Genomic DNA, 15,342 nt, shown 5'->3' on the forward strand with positions numbered 1-15,342 from the left:
AGAAGGGGTTAAGTGTCCACAGGCACCGAGATTTAGCTGGAGAAACCCAGGCATCCCAGCCTAATCCCTGCATCCTTATATCGCATCCCTGCCCGCCTGGTACCGCAGGAGGGATGGTGGTGGCGTGGGTGATGGGCAGCCTCTAATGCTCCTGTAATCTTCCAAATATTTGGAGGGATAACAATTGCAGGAGAGAGGATTTTAACGCTTTCCTGGGGAAGTTTGCTTGGCCATTGCTGCATGGGGAGTTGCCTCCTGGGCTCACCGTCCCTGGTGCCACGTGTTTGGGGTGATGGAGGGGGGTTAATGCTGGTGCTGCTCCCTTTGGGGGGCGGGGGGTGAGGTGGGTTTGGGGTCGTGGGTCTTGACAGAGTTGCAAAGGCTGGCAGCAAACATCTGCAAATCACCCCCCAGGGAACAGATGCTGCAGATAATCCAGCTCAGCCCCAGCAGATTAAAATGTGTGATGAGGGATGGGGAGAGGAAAAGAAGTGCCTGTTCCTCTCCTCCCTTTTCCTCTCGTTGCTCCTACTGCACTCATCCCCAAGGCTTCATGATTTGGTCCCATGGGTTGAGCTGGAGCTGCCCCCTCTCTGTCTCTCCCTCCCCACAAAGAGCTCCAGACACCCCGTAACACCATGCCCCAAGTCGTGTGAGATTGTGGGATGGCGACAGGCTGGGACTTCCAAAAAAAAACCCCAGAAGAGATCTGGAAAGCAGGCACCCACCTCCAGCAGGAAGGAGGGAAGCCAGCAGATGGGAACCCCCTGCAGGTGTCTGCCAGGGAGATGATTACAGGCAGCGGAGCGCGCTCTCAAATATTTATTAGTTTGTCACTGCTGGGAGTTTTATTGCTGGTGTGATTGCAGGACTGGAAATCCCAGCTGGGCAGGGCTCCTTTCCTGCTTTCCCATGCAAAAGCATCTCCCCTGCCTGCTGCTCCTGCGGTCACTGGGCCACCATGTCACCTGGGGTGGCACCAGAGCCTCCGGAGGCGATGGAGCTGCACCACTGGGACAGTGCCTTTTTCTGGGGGGTGTTTTGCAGTTGTTGCTGGGCAGTCATGGCACACAGCAGCAGCAGTTGCTCCTGCACAAGCAGCATGTTCCTCCCCCCAGTGTGGATTTTTTGGGGGCCCCCCGTGAGTGTCGGCAGAGCGAGAGGTTTCCCATGCGGCGGGTGGCCGGGCGTCGGGAGCGGGGATGAAAGGCTGGCTTGATGGCTTATGATGAATGTGCCCAGCATGGTTCTCCTCCCTTTTCTCATCCAAATCCCCCTTCTTCCTATGCCTAAATTCTTCCCCAGTGTGTTTAAATAGCAGCGACCGTTTCATGCTGGAGGAAAACGCCCTGCCCAGCTGCAAATGCTTTTTCCCAGCTAATTTCTGAAAGGAAAAATCACCCTCCCCCTTGATTTGCTCCCATCCGTGAGTCTGGGGAATCTGTGGGGTTGGGGCTCCGTGGCATGGCCCCAGTTGTGAGTCTGCCATGAAGAACCCATCACCCTTTTCCCTGTCTCCTGTTAGAACTGTTTTTTTGGCCCCATAGCTTTCCTGGCCAGAAACAAAAGCTCTCTCAGCTGTCTTGAATTTGCAGGATTTTAACTTTCCCACATGCTCCTGGCTTAAAAGGTTCAGGTGTTTTAGGTTCAAACCTTAAACCCAGCAGGTCTTTGTAGGCCCAAAAGCAGATGTTGGATCTGGCTGGTGACACCATTCTATTCCCCCACCTTCATCACCAAAATCACTGTGCCCACATGGAGAAGAGCCTTAAAGACTCAGGATTTATTTGGGCAGACCCCCTCTTGGAGCAGGGTCTGTATGGGATTTTTGTTACCACCAGGGGTGTCTCAGCCCCAAACATTGTTCTGGGGGCCCAAGTGGCTCTGCTGCAGCCTTCACCCTTCCTGCTGCAGATGATCCCGGTGAGTCACAAATCCAGCATTTTCATCCCCATCCGGCCCTGACTCATCCCCTCCCAGCTCCTCTTGGATGACCTAAAGTCTTGTCACCATCACCAAAGTAGTGATGAGGTGGGAGAAAACACATCCTTGGTGTTGGCTGTTGGAGGAGCTCTCCTCCTGGCCCGTGGTTTTGGCTCAGGTCCATGTGCTCTTCGGGGTGTCACCTCTGCAGGGGAAGATCCTTCCAAAAACCATCTCTGGAGGATACCTGTGCCCATTCCCAGCTGCCAGGCTCAGGTCTGACTGTGCCACAGGGGTGCAGGGAGCATCACGTCAGGGAGGTTTGCACACAAGCCCGTGAGTGAAGTTTTGTTGGCTGCCTCTGTTGCCAGTTTGATTATCTCCTGCCAGCCCCTTTTGCCAGGGAATTTAGAGCCATGGCATCGAAGCGGTTTTTGAAATTAAGCAAAAAAACAGCACACAACGAACAAAACAACCCAGTGGATGAAAAATTGAGTAGCAAAATAAAAAAGGGTGGGGAAAAAGGGGATGTTTGCTGCTGTGACAGGTGAAAGGCTGCTCAGCGGGAGAGGGGAGCAGGAGCAGTGGCCTGAGGTGGTCACAGGGAGCAGCGTGGGATCGTGCAGGGTGGGGGTCACACGCCTTGGCATTCCCTGTCTCCCTGCCTGCCACGGGCCCGGGAAAGTTACAGGTCTGCAAATGAGATGGGGGAGGAAATAACCAGCAGCAGAGAGGTGGGGAAGAGCCAGCCAGAGAGAGAGAGAGAAATTAGCCCGGAGTTTAATTCATTGTTTCCAAAAGAGCAGTTAATGGATTATGACAAATGTCCTACTGCTCTCCCTTAGTGCTGTGTTAAATGGGAATGGAAAGTCAATTTTCCTAAATGGATTTTAAACGACTGACCTCGTGCTTTTTTTTTTTTCCCTCACTGATTTTTGCTCAGGAGGAAGCCTGGTCATTTTGTTTTCTTGATGCATCTGATTATGTTTTTTTTTTCTCTTCCTCCTCCTCCTCACATCTGGGGATTCTGATTCTCTCCCTGCAGTGCTGCTCCTTGCCAAGGGTGATGAAGGGAGTGGGCTCCTTTCTCTTCCCTGCCAGCTCTGGAGATGTTATCGTGGGGCTGGGGATATTTACTGTTTTCCTGCACGCTGCAGTGCCTGGAGTTGAGAATCACAGCTCTGGCTGGGGGAAGAGAGGAGGAGGAAAAGCTCATAACTCCTTTGAGTGTAAAGAAAAGCCTCGAGATGTGACCTGACTGCTAGTGAGATTCCCAGGAACAACAGGTTAAGCAGCAGCATCCCAGTGCACCTGTGTGGGGGTTTTTATTGCTCCTGTGATATTTGGGGTTGATCTTATTGGGCTGGAAATGGGTCTTCTGCATATGATGCTCACCTTCAGTCAGAGCATCAGAGCTTCAGAGCATCCTCCCAAGCTGCTGCTGGGAATCCCGGGCTCCCACTCCTAAGGGATAATTATGTTCCTGTGTGAGCACTGAGCTGCTCACCCCTTTCCAAGATTTTTCTCGGCCTGGCCTGAGCAGACACGAACCTCCAGCTGTTTTTGCATTTAGATGGCTTTTGAAAGCAAACTAGCAGGAATGTGGAGCTCCCCAGGGCACAGCCCCCTGGTTTCTGGGATACTGGGAATCCTGGTGGCACCTTTGGGTGATGGTCTCTGGAGCTGGTTGGACTGGAAGCAATCGCTCACCTGTTGGGTGATGCTGAAATCCAGGTGTTGGCAGGGGGTGAGATCCCAAATGCCGCTCCAGTGAAGGTGTGGATGGCTGAGATTTGTCCTGGGGATATGGACAGCATTCCCAAACGCCCTGCCACCATTGTGCTCAGAGCATGCCCATGCATTCCTCAGGGCTGTGAGGAGGAGGCTTGGGGTGGGGGACACCAGCCCCTTTGGAGCCTCCCTGTGTCCCCATCGCTATCCACAGGCCTGGGTTTGTTTTGCTTTTCCCCCCGCAGTGTCCTCTAGTGAGGCCACCCAGGCTTTGGGCTCAGGGCATTGATGGGGGCCCAGTGCCCAGGTGAAACAGGATTGTTCCCACAGCTCTGGTTTGCTTTCACAGAATTCACAGAATCACTGGGTTGGAGGAGACCTCCAAGATCATCGAGTCCAGCCCAGCCCCAACACCTCACCTAAACCCTGGCACCCATTGCCACATCCAGGCTTTTTTTAAACACATCCAGGGATGGTGACTCCACCACCTGCCTGGGAAGGCCATTCCAGTACTTTATCACTCTTTCCTATAAAACTTTTTCCTAATATCCACCCTATATTTCCCTCGGTGCAGCTTGAGACCGTGTCCCATGGTTCTGTCGGTTGCTGCCTCGCTGGTTTTTCATTTCATGCGCCGGTTTTTGGGCAGCCTCCAGCCTGTTTCTGCTTTCCCGCACATCCTCGGCTGCTGTTGGCACGGGGCGGGGAGGGACAGTGGGGCTGGGGACGCGGGCAGCCGCTGAGCCTCGGTGTGTCCCGCAGGGCTGGAGTACAGCGATGTGCTGCCCGACTCCTTCCCGTCGGCGCCAGCCGAGACGCTGCCACGCTTCCTGCTGGAGCCGCAGGACGCCTACATCGTCAAGAACAAGCCCGTGGAGCTCGTGTGCCGCGCCAACCCCGCCACGCAGATCTACTTCAAGTGCAACGGCGAGTGGGTCAACCAGAACGACCACGTCACCAAGGAGAGCCTGGACGAGGTCACCGGTGAGCAAAGCCACCCTCTGCCTTCCTTCTCTCCAGCCTCTTTTCCCTCTTCCTGCTTTCCAGCCTCTTCTCCCTCTTGCCTCATCCACACTTGTCGCTGTCGAGGCAGGACAGGAATGAAGAGGCTCTGATTCAGAAGGCTGTGAGAGTAAAACTCCGTTTATTCAAAATACACCGCTTTTTTATACAGAGCTTCGTGAGGACCAACTCCATTGGTCCTGAAGTGAAAACAGCCCACAGCATTGGTGCAGAGTGCTTGATGCACAGTGATAGAACGTAACTATAAACAATGTGAAAAACAAGAGAGATAAAGAATTATTTACATTCTTTCCCAGCTCTTTCCCAGGCTTCTGCCTGGCTAGAAATTCTCAGTTTCTTTCTTTGACTGAATCTGAAACCCACACACACTGCTGGTTGTTCTCCTCCAGCCAGACCATTGGTGAAAGCACCACCATGGTGCTGTGGTCACCACACCCCCCAGAAGCTTGGGGAAGTCACCCTGCCTGATTATCTTGCTCTTACTTTGTGCAGGACTTGGGGCTCTTACAAGGGATTTTGAAGGCAGTATGTTTAAATCTGATTAAAAAAAAAAAAAAAAAAAAAAAGGGACTACATTTCTACAAAATGCCTAATCAACACATAGGAGTCATTGCCAGGAGGGGTGGCAAAGGCTGGCAGCTTATGCAGGTTCGCAGAGGGATTAAGTGTTTAATGGGTAATGAGAGCAATTGCAGGTAGGATTTGAAATGCCTGTTGATGGCAAATGAGCTCTTTTCTGCCTCAGAGGATAAGTCAGCCTCTGGCTGCCTGGAACAGGGTGAGAAGGTGGCTTAGGCATTTTAGGGGGGGTCTTACTCCATGGGATTGGGCTCTGCAGAGCTGCTCGGTCCATGCCTTGAAACATCCTGGCCTGAGAACAAGGTATGTGGGGTTGGATAAATCACGTAATCAAGTAGATTTGTAAAATTGGGGTGCTTTAGCTCGGCATGCACCTTTTCTGCACCAGTTTAGTGGCTGATCAGGAGTGGAGTGAAACAGTCACATTTCCCCTGTAAGATCTGTCCTCTGCAAATCCCTGCACATGTGGCATCTGGAGGGCTTTAAATTAAGGCAGCCTTTTGAATTGCAGTGGTGTTGCCCTTAGAAGGCAGGCTGGGCTTAGAGGAGAGACTTCACCAGCCTCTGGGAGCCACCAGTATTCTAACAGAATCTCCTGTTGTCCCTGCGATTTTTCCCACCCTTGCCCTTCCATGGAGTCTCTTACTCTCCACCCTGTCGTAGCTATGAGCCAGTCTGTGCTCGGGTGCATCCCTGAACCTGCTCTGGAAAGGGAAGATCCTTTCTCTCCTCTGCAGCTTTTTGAGCCTTTCCCCCTAAAGCTGCTTTAGCCATTCATGGGGTGTTTTTCCTCCAGAGAAAGAATAGTCAGAGATACCCAGGCAGGCTATCCCTTTGCTTCTCTGGCTGACAGGAGCAGGTGACACTCTTTTTCTCTCTTTCTGGGTGCATCTCCACCTCCCAGCTCTTGCAGAGGCCAGATTTGAAACCCTCAGCACTGTGAGGCAGAGTCAGTGCTGGTCAGTGACCGAGCAGCCTTTGCCAAGGGGTTTTTAATTTATTTATAACATCTGGCCACACTGGGTTGAGCTGAAGGCCTGTGTGCCCCACACGCAGCAGTGGAGGATGCTTAGGGGAAGATCATGGAACCAGGACAAGGAGGGAGCACTGGAGCTGCCCTGTCAGCCTCCCAGCTTTCCACCATTCGCCACCAGGCACTCACAGCTCTGGTGGCAACGTCTGAGCAGTGTGGTCCAGCCCTGGGTGGAATCCCCCCTTGCTAATTTGTCTAATTGCTGTTAGGACTCATTTCTCTGTGCAGTGTGGAAAGAAACACTCATAGAAAAAGAAACACTTTCATAGAATTGTGGAATGGTTTGGGTTGAAAAGGACCTCAAAGATGATCTAGTCCAACCCCCTGCCATGGGCAAGGACACTCTCCACTAGCCCAGGTCGTTCCAAGCCCTGTCCAGCCTGGCCTGCAACACTCCCAGGGATGGGGCATCCAGCTGGGCACCCTGTTGCTGTAGGAACTCACTGCCTTTGGTCCAGCATCTCCCTCTCAGATTCCAGTCTGCTGTGTGCCAGCAATTTGGGGAGGAAGCAGCACACACCTTCTTCATCCAGGCTTCAAAGATGGCATTGCTGCTTTCAGGGAGTGAAGCGACGGCGCCTGCAGGTGATGTGGTGCATGTTAAAGCTGCTGGTGTGGGCATCTCTGCCTGGCAGCCTCCCTTGGGAAAAGGCAGCTGGAACCAAAGTGGTTTAAGGTGGTAAAAGATCTGCATTTGCAGTGCCTGGCATTGTTCAGGAAAGCTGCTGGAAAGGGCACGGGGAGAGCCGGGCACAAAGGCACGGGTTAACACGGTTAGTTTTCAAGTGGCCTTGGTTAAAAGCTTGGAAAAAGGGACCTTTAAGAAGAAGGGGAGAAAAAAAAAGGAACTTTTAAGATGACGTGTCTTGAATGAGCCTGGCTCAGTAATGCTCTGACTGCATCTGATCCAAAACATTTCATGCGGAAGAAAGCAAAAATAGGCCAAGTCAGAGAGGATAATTCAGCTGGGTGAGGAGGGCTGGGCAGGGAGAGCAGCTGTGTTTGGTGCCTGGAAGCCCTCAGGAAGGCACTCCTGTGTGCCATGAGCTTGCTCTTCAGTTTTGGGTGGTCACTGATTGCAGTGGGGACAGAGGTAGGGCATTTGCAGGATTCTTCCCACTTTTCCTGGGTGCTCATCCAGAGCACCCAGATAGACAAGATGGATTGGAGCCATATCTGTATTCTGAGTCTTCTTAAAATCCCAAAAGTGCTTGGCCCAAATACCTTTGCTTTTGGGGTTTTCTTGTTGTGGTTTTTTTTTTTTTTTCCTCCTGAATAGTGACAAAATAAATTGTATTTCCTTGTCGGTTCTTCTGCAGGAAGGTGGCAGGGAGACAGTAATTGCTCCTCACGGCATTGGGAGTGAGCTGTAACAAAATTACAGCTGGGGAGCGTGCGGCTCTCGATCACTGTGAAATTGAGGCCTTTTTAAAATAGAAAAAAAAAAAAAAAAAAAAAACACAAAAAAAAAACCACCACCAAAACGGGTAGGTATTGCTTAAAATAAGGAAAAGTAAGGCCCAAGTCCCTGCCACCCTTGGTGGTGATCACTGATGCTCCTGCAGTCCAGGGGATCACGTCCTGGTTGTGGTGGTGTCACCTTTGCCATTGCCCCCCTGCCATGGCCAGGCTGTTTTCTTTAACGTTTTATTTGTCTTGTTGTATTTGTATTTGAGTGGCACAGACAGGAGCGGTTTTTCCCCACAACAAAGCCTGGGGGAAGCATCCTTCAAACCCTCGTGGGTGGGAAGGGGTCTGGACATGTTGGTGATGTGGGAGAGAGCTGGTGGAGGAGGGTGATGCCTTGAGAAATGGGGAAGAGATTCTGGTCCTGCTCAGCTGGACTGGGGGGAAAAAGGGACACTTCCACATGATCCACTGCCCTGGCTTCATCCCCAAACCATCCTTCAGAGGGAACAGTCTCCCTGATTTGTGAGGTGCCAACCCCCAGAAGAAAAGCCTCCAAGCCCTCTGTCCTTTGCACACGCACCCTCTGGGGTGCTGCCTCAGTTTCCCTGCTCCTGGCCGCCCTGCCCATGGGATGGGTGCCTCTGTCCCCTTGCAGGGCTGCTGGTGCGGGAGGTGCAGATCGAGGTGTCGCGGCAGCAGGTGGAGGAGCTGTTTGGCCTGGAGGATTACTGGTGCCAGTGCGTGGCATGGAGCTCGGCGGGCACCACCAAGAGCCGCCGTGCCTACGTCCGCATCGCCTGTAAGTGCTGCTCCTCGTGCCCAGGGCTTGGCTTGTGTGTTTGTCACCTTCTGTGCTGCTTCAGTGGGTGGGTCTGGGCTCCATAGCAGGGGATGGTGGCTCTCTGCACAGAGCAGGGAGACAAAACAATTCCTGCTCCAGCTGGGCACCAAGGACAGATGATCCAAACCTCAGCCCAGGAGCACAAACACCGTGGGCTGGAGAGAGAAAAACAAGCAGGATGGGACTGCCTGGGCTGAAGCTGGACTTGGGCAATGAACTCCAAGGTGCCAATGGAGCAGAACTGATCCCAGGGAGAGACCCCGTGAGCAGGTGTCTATTTTGTGACCATTTTTGGTCCATTTTGGTTCATCTTGGGTGCAGCCCTGGCTGGGTTCTTGTGCTGCCCAAGGTGGGAGATCCTTTTAATAAATCCCTGCTTTATTCTGTGACTCTGTCTGGCTCTGTTCCAGGCCAGCCTTCACAAGGCATCACTCCCATCTCCACTTTCTGATCAGTTTGGGGTGACCCATCCTCACTGGATGACCCTGGTTCTCTCTCTCCACCCTAGCTGTAGCTTTGTTTCTGAGTCTCCACCCCCACCTGCCGGGGCGGTGGCACTACCAGGGTTAGCGCCGCAGTGCCCAGCAGCGTGCTCAGCGCTTCCCAGGGTTTTATTATCCATAATAACCCACGGATGGCACCTTGCACGCTGAGCAGCGCCGCGTCCTGCCAGTCCCCGCTGTCCCACGTCACTGCCCTGAGCTGCTGCTCAGGTGTCAGCCTGATCAAAGGCGAGTTAGTCAGGCTGGGCCCGCCTGAATTTGCTCGATGTGCAAATGAGACGATGGTGGAGCTGCAGGAGGACAACCAGGCTTCCCCAGTCCCAAATAGAGTTTGGTGTTAGAGGGGTACTAATCCAACATGTTACCCAAAACAGAGTGATTGTTCAGCTACACTGCTGAAGGGTTATGCTGGCAAAACCACAGACTCAGAGAAACATAGAATCACAGAAAGTTTTGGGCTGGAAGGGACCTTAAAACTCACCTCATTCCCAACACCTTGCCATGGGGACTGACACCCTCCTCTAGAGCAGCTCCAAACCCCCTCGAGCCTGGCACTGAACACTTCTGTGGTGGTTTTGTGGTGGTTTTTCGGAGCAGAGAGTTCAGGAGCCACATGGAGAGGTCTGGGAGCTGCAGCAGAGGATTGCAGCACCATCTAGTGATGCTCCTGCTCCTTCCCAGCCTCTGGAGCAGGACACTGCTGTGTCTCCCACATCCCGAGGGCCTCTGCTGGGAGGGATGAAGAAACGGTGGATAAGGTGAGGTTAGCCCCTAAAAGAAAAGACAGGATGGGGTGTAAGCTTGCAAGCACATGAATGAGGAAATGTATAATCCACCATGTGCTGCCCCAGATCAATCCTGGAAAATCATGGTTCTTCAGCTCCTTCCTCCCAGGGCACGTTTTGCCCTGACTCTGTGCCAGAGGGAATTCCTGACTTGAGGGTGCTTGGTGCTGAGGTGCTTACCGAAGCTGTGGAGGCTGCCCTGTCCCTGCTGCAGGCTGATAACCCCTGGCTTCTCCTTCCCCTTCCAGACCTACGGAAGAACTTTGATCAGGAGCCGCTGGGCAAGGAGGTCCCGCTGGAGCAGGAGGTTCTGCTGCAGTGCCGCCCACCCGAGGGGGTCCCACAGGCTGAGGTGAGTGGCTCCTGAAGGAGTGCAGGGTGGGGAACCCCATCCCTTCCAACCCCTCCCAGATGATCTCCTGTCAGCTCTCATTCAGAGCAATCGTTTATTTTGGGCAGCACACTTCTCCCACACTTCCTGAGGTGCCTCAGAGGGAAGATCTGACAAGGAGGCATGCAGGGAGTTGTCTGGATGGGAGCAGTCACCAGTGGGAGCTGAGGGCTGGGAAAATCAGTCTGGATGGGTTTTCCTACCATGGTAGTGGAGCTTTCCTTGCCCACAGCTCTGTCAGCTGCTGGGAGCTGTGTGTTGGAGGGAGCCACAGTGCCTCATCCTCAGCCAAAACACCAGTAATGTGCCCCAGTCAGGCCTGGTTTGGCCCAGTTTTCAGGAGAAATAAAGCCAGTGAGAGGCGAGGTTGTCCAGTCAGTGGTTAAAGTGCTGAGGACATCTTTGGCTTAATCCCCATCCCTTCCTTTCCTGCCAGGTGGAGTGGCTGAGGAACGAGGACGTCATCGATCCCAGCCAGGACACCAACTTCCTGATCACCATTGATCACAACCTCATCATCAAGCAGGCCCGGCTGCTGGACACTGCTAATTACACCTGCATGGCCAAGAACATCGTGGCCAAGCGCCGGAGCACCACGGCCGCTGTCATCGTCTACGGTACCGGCCCTGCTCCGGGAAGGGGACCTTTGCTGGCTGTGTCCCCAAGCCAGGAGGGATTATGGGCACCTCCTGGGAGGGGTAGGAGTGAATTAGGGCATGGTGATAGGTGATAACCAGTATCTGCAGAACAGGAGCCTCTAATGGCTTCCAGAGGCAGTAAAGAGAGGTTTGAGGTGAAGGGGTGGTGGTGTTTCTGAGCATTCTCAGCTGGGTAGGAGGGTGGACGGATCCAGGCGGATTGCTCTGACTCTCAAAGCAGCTGGAAGGCTGTATTTGGTTGAACTTTGCTATGAAATCAAAGATCTCCTCAGGGCCAGACACAAAAATACTTGCCAAGTGGAAAAAGGACCCCAGCAGTCTTGAGCGTCTTGGGCGTGGGGTGGTGGCACAAGAGGAAGTTTCGTGGTTTGCTGTTCATGAGGCTGAGCTGTAACAAGGGGTCACCAAGGTGTAAGAACTCGAGGTTTAGCTGGTGGGTTGGGCTCCAGAGCTGACTCTGCCCATCTCCTCTGCAGTGAATGGTGGCTGGTCCACCTGGTCCGAGTGGTCTCCGTGCAACAACCGCTGTGGCCGGGGCTGGCAGAAGCGCACCCGGACCTGCACCAACCCCGCGCCCCTCAACGGCGGCTCCTTCTGCGACGGGCAGCCCTTCCAGAAAATCACCTGCACCACCCTCTGCCCAGGTAAGGAGGGCTGCACCCCAGGCTGTGGGTGGGATTGTTGGGGTTGTTCAGCCTGGACAAGAGAAGGCTCTGAGGTGACCTAATTGCAGCCCTCCAGTACCTCAAGGGAGCCTACAAGAAACATGGAGAGAGATTGTTTACAGGGGCCTGGAGTGGCAACACAACAGAGAAGGGCTTTTCACACAGACAGAGGGCAGGATTAGACGGGATATTGGCAAGAAATTCTTCCCTGTGAGGGTGAAGACCCTGCCCAGAGCAGCTGTGGCTGCGCCTGGATCCCTGGCAGTGCCCAAGGCCAGGTTGAATGAGGCTTGGAGCAGCCTGGGACAGTGGAAGGTGCCACTGCCCATGGCAGGGGGCTGGGACAGGCTGGTCTTAAGGAGCAGTGGGATAACGCTCCCCGGCGTGGGAAGGTTTACTGACGTGTGTCGGGTGCCGCAGTGGACGGCGCGTGGACGGAGTGGAGCAAGTGGTCAGCGTGCAGCACCGAGTGCACCCACTGGCGCAGCCGCGAGTGCGCAGCCCCCGCGCCCCGCAACGGCGGCAAGGACTGCAGCGGCGTGCTGCTGGACTCCAAAAACTGCACCGACGGCCTCTGCCTGCACAGTGAGTACCCAGGAGGGTGGCCACGGGCGTGGGGAGTGCCACAGGAGGTGCCACTCTGGCCGTGGTGCTCTGGCGTTCAGCCACACTCACTTTGTTGGCTGTGCCACCAAGCTGGTGGAGCAGCCGCGGCCACCTGAGTTTTAGGTGGTGTCTTTAAAAAGGTGTTCTCCAGCAGACTCACCCCTTCCAGAGTTATTTCTTACCTGGAGAGAGAGATATTGGGGATTTTGGGGGATCTAAATGTGCCGCTGGCATTGAGGCCCCCGTCCCATCCCGCCCCTGTAGGTTTGGGGTCTCTGCTGAAATAAAACTGGTTGTGGGTGGACAGGGCAACAGGAGGGATTTCTCAGCCACACCATAAAAACACCTTCCCTGCATCACTGCTGGGAGTCCTGGAGGTGTGTTTTTGAGGAACTAAATCCATAATGATGGTAATGGTGCTGCTGCCTGTGAGTGGGCGTGCTGAAGGCAGCCAATGCTGCCACCTGCTGCTGTGTGACACCACTTCACTTCCTGGGCATGGGGATGTCCTTGTCACCATGCTCTTACCTGGGTTTTGGAACGCCCCAGGGAATGGTGTTGATTTCCCACACCCCCCTCGGGCTGGCTTACACCCACTTTCTGTTTCATCTCATCCCCATCATCACCTTCACCTTTTTCTTTTCTAACTTTGTTTTTCCTAACAGATAAAAGAATTCTAAACGAGCCCAAAAGCCACCGTAAGTGCTCATTTCATGGCCATTTTTTTTTTTTTCGTTTGTTCCTGTGGTTTTGTTCTGTTGAATCCATGGCAGGGATTCCCTGGCAGCTGGCTGAGGAAAGGGTGGGAAGATGGAACAGCTAAAGCCCACTCTAAAAGTCCTGTGGGCTCCTCAGGGTTGTCTCTGTTAGGATCTGAGGGTTGCTCACAGCTTCATGAACCTGAGCTGCACAAACCTAATGTTTCCAGGACTCTTGGTGCTCAGGTGAAGTTTGCACGAGCTGTGGGTAGGTGTCCCAAAGGTCTGAGGTCTTCACCTCCATCTCATTCTCTGGCATTGCTCTTGACTTCCCGCTCTTAGAGAACACTTCCATCCTCTCGCCAGCCTTTCCAGCAGGCCCAGGGCACGTCCTTCCACCCATGCCTGAGTCAGTGGTGGGACTGGGGAGCGATGGTGGGTGTTGATGTGCTTTTCTGCCGCCCCTTTTTTCACCCCAGTGTCTTTAATCCCTCTCAGTGCTGGAGGCCACGGGCGATGTGGCCCTGTATGCTGGGCTGGTGGTAGCCATTTTCGTCTTCATCGTGATCCTCATGGCTGTGGGGGTGGTGGTGTACCGGCGGAGACGCCGGGACTTCGACACGGACATCACGGACTCCTCGGCCGCGCTCACCGGGGGGTTTCACCCTGTCAACTTCAAGACGTCCCGGCATGGTAAGAGCCACAGAGGTTCTCCCCAGCCTTTAGTTCCAGCAAAAAGAGAGCCACAGGAGAGGGTGGATCCTCAGGGAATTACTGATTTTTGGAAGCTGAAAGCTTTGTGGAAGCGGTCAGGTGCTGATGGTGGGAATCAGGGCAGCTCGGTCTGGTGCCCCGTGGCAGGGGTTTGGAATGAGATGGTTTTGAAGGTCCCATCCAACCCAAACCATTCAGGGATGCCTTCCACTCAAGCAGTACTTCTCCATGCCCATGTTTGCACTGCTGTCTTCTGTCGGAATCTGAGGTATTGATGATTCTGAGACTGTAAAAAGTCTCTGTCTTTCTGCCCTGTTGCTAAAGAAGAAGTCATAATTGGTCTGTGCTGGTTTCAAGGTTGTTTATTCTGTTTAACATGTTCTGCTGCCCTGCCGCAGCTCTGTCCTGCAGGGCAGTGTGTGGAGTGTTACAAACATTAAATACCAGAAACTCCCTGGGCTGGGTTTACAATAATGTGCCAATATCTGTCACCTACGTTGAACAGTGTGTCCCCAGCCTAAACCAACAGAAAAATGCCAACACCACAGTGAAACATGGAGGGCATGAAGAAGGAGAAAAAGGACAAGACACATCCAATTTCCTCTATCTTGTCCCCTTTGAACCCCTAATCTAGAATCCTAAAATTTTACTTTTGCACCCGTGCCACACTTAATTATTACTTATATCAAACACTCAGAGCTGGTAATTCATCCTGTAAGACTGAAAACTCTTTTCCATGGACAGAGATCACAGACAGTGTCTCTGGGGGCTCTGTCCAGGGGAGTTCTGACCCCCTGCCAGGGTCCCAGACCTGCCAGGGCAGCCAGAAGGAAGCCCTGGATTCCCACAGTCTTCACCCCAGCTGTGTTTGCTGCTCCTGCAGACAACCCTCAGCTGCTGCACCCGTCCGTGCAGCCGGACCTGACGGCCAGCGCGGGCATGTACCGCGGCCCCATGTACGCCCTGCAGGACTCCTCCGACAAGATCCCCATGACCAACTCCCCGCTGCTGGACCCCCTGCCCAGCCTCAAGATCAAGGTCTACAACTCCTCCACCACCTCCTCCTCGCCGGGGCTGCACGACGGCACCGACCTGCTGGGGGGGGTCCCTGCCACCGGCACCTACCCGGGGGACACGGCCAGGGACGGGCACTTGGCCAGCGTGCGGAGCAAAGGGCCGGGCTCCCAGCACCTCCTCAGCCTGCCCCGGGAGCATGGCCACAGCGCCAGCGGCACATTCGGCCACCTGGGGGGGAGGCTCACCGTGCCAGGCACAGGTAAGCCGCAGGCTGGGACCGTGTGGCTGCCGAACCATCATCTTGTCCCTGCGGCCCTTTGCCATCCCAAACGTGGCTCGGGGAAGGAAGGCAGAAAGCCATTCCCAAGCCAGACATCTCAGGCTAGAGGTTACAGCCTCCTTGGGGTCTTTCCCTGCCATTGATCCAGGGCCAGCGCCTTGCAAAAAAAACCAAATTAGGATTTTCCTTCCTAGTGAAGCTCATCCCTGCAAGCAGAGCAGCCTTGGGACAGCCCAGAGAAGCTGTGGCTGCCCCATCCCCAGAAGTATGAAAGGCCAAGATGGACAAGGCTTGGAGCAGCCTGGCACAGTGGAAGGTGTCCCTGCCCAAGGCCGGGGTGCTGGAACTTGGTGATCTTTAAGGTCCCTTCCAACCCAAAGCATTCCATGATTCTGTCATCTGGAGGTGTTCCTCTCTGTGCTGCCCTGCCTCTCTGATCTTCTTATGCTCTCTGGCTGGGGTGGAGGGTGGTTTCTCCCTGATT

At 54.1% G+C, this 15,342-nt stretch overlaps 1 protein-coding gene across 2 annotated transcripts in view; it reads left to right on the forward strand.

Annotated features, from left to right (window-relative positions):
* The window catches only part of UNC5B (unc-5 netrin receptor B), a 58,348-nt gene that overhangs the window by 37,107 nt on the left and 5,899 nt on the right, over positions 1-15,342 (forward strand). Inside the window, exons 2-10 of one of the 2 annotated variants that reach the window (XM_085583758.1) lie at positions 4,417-4,638; positions 8,355-8,498; positions 10,077-10,180; positions 10,656-10,836; positions 11,355-11,522; positions 11,964-12,128; positions 12,815-12,847; positions 13,346-13,540; positions 14,445-14,837. In XM_085583758.1, coding sequence (XP_085439884.1) covers positions 4,417-4,638; positions 8,355-8,498; positions 10,077-10,180; positions 10,656-10,836; positions 11,355-11,522; positions 11,964-12,128; positions 12,815-12,847; positions 13,346-13,540; positions 14,445-14,837 — 1,605 coding nt within the window. The remainder of the gene's footprint in view (positions 1-4,416; positions 4,639-8,354; positions 8,499-10,076; positions 10,181-10,655; positions 10,837-11,354; positions 11,523-11,963; positions 12,129-12,814; positions 12,848-13,345; positions 13,541-14,444; positions 14,838-15,342) is intronic. The other variant, XM_077784782.2, reaches the window with a different exon arrangement.

This window comes from Lonchura striata, chromosome 6 (assembly GCF_050655825.1).
Source record: "Lonchura striata isolate lonStrDom1 chromosome 6, ASM5065582v1, whole genome shotgun sequence".
NCBI lineage: Eukaryota > Metazoa > Chordata > Aves > Passeriformes > Estrildidae > Lonchura > Lonchura striata.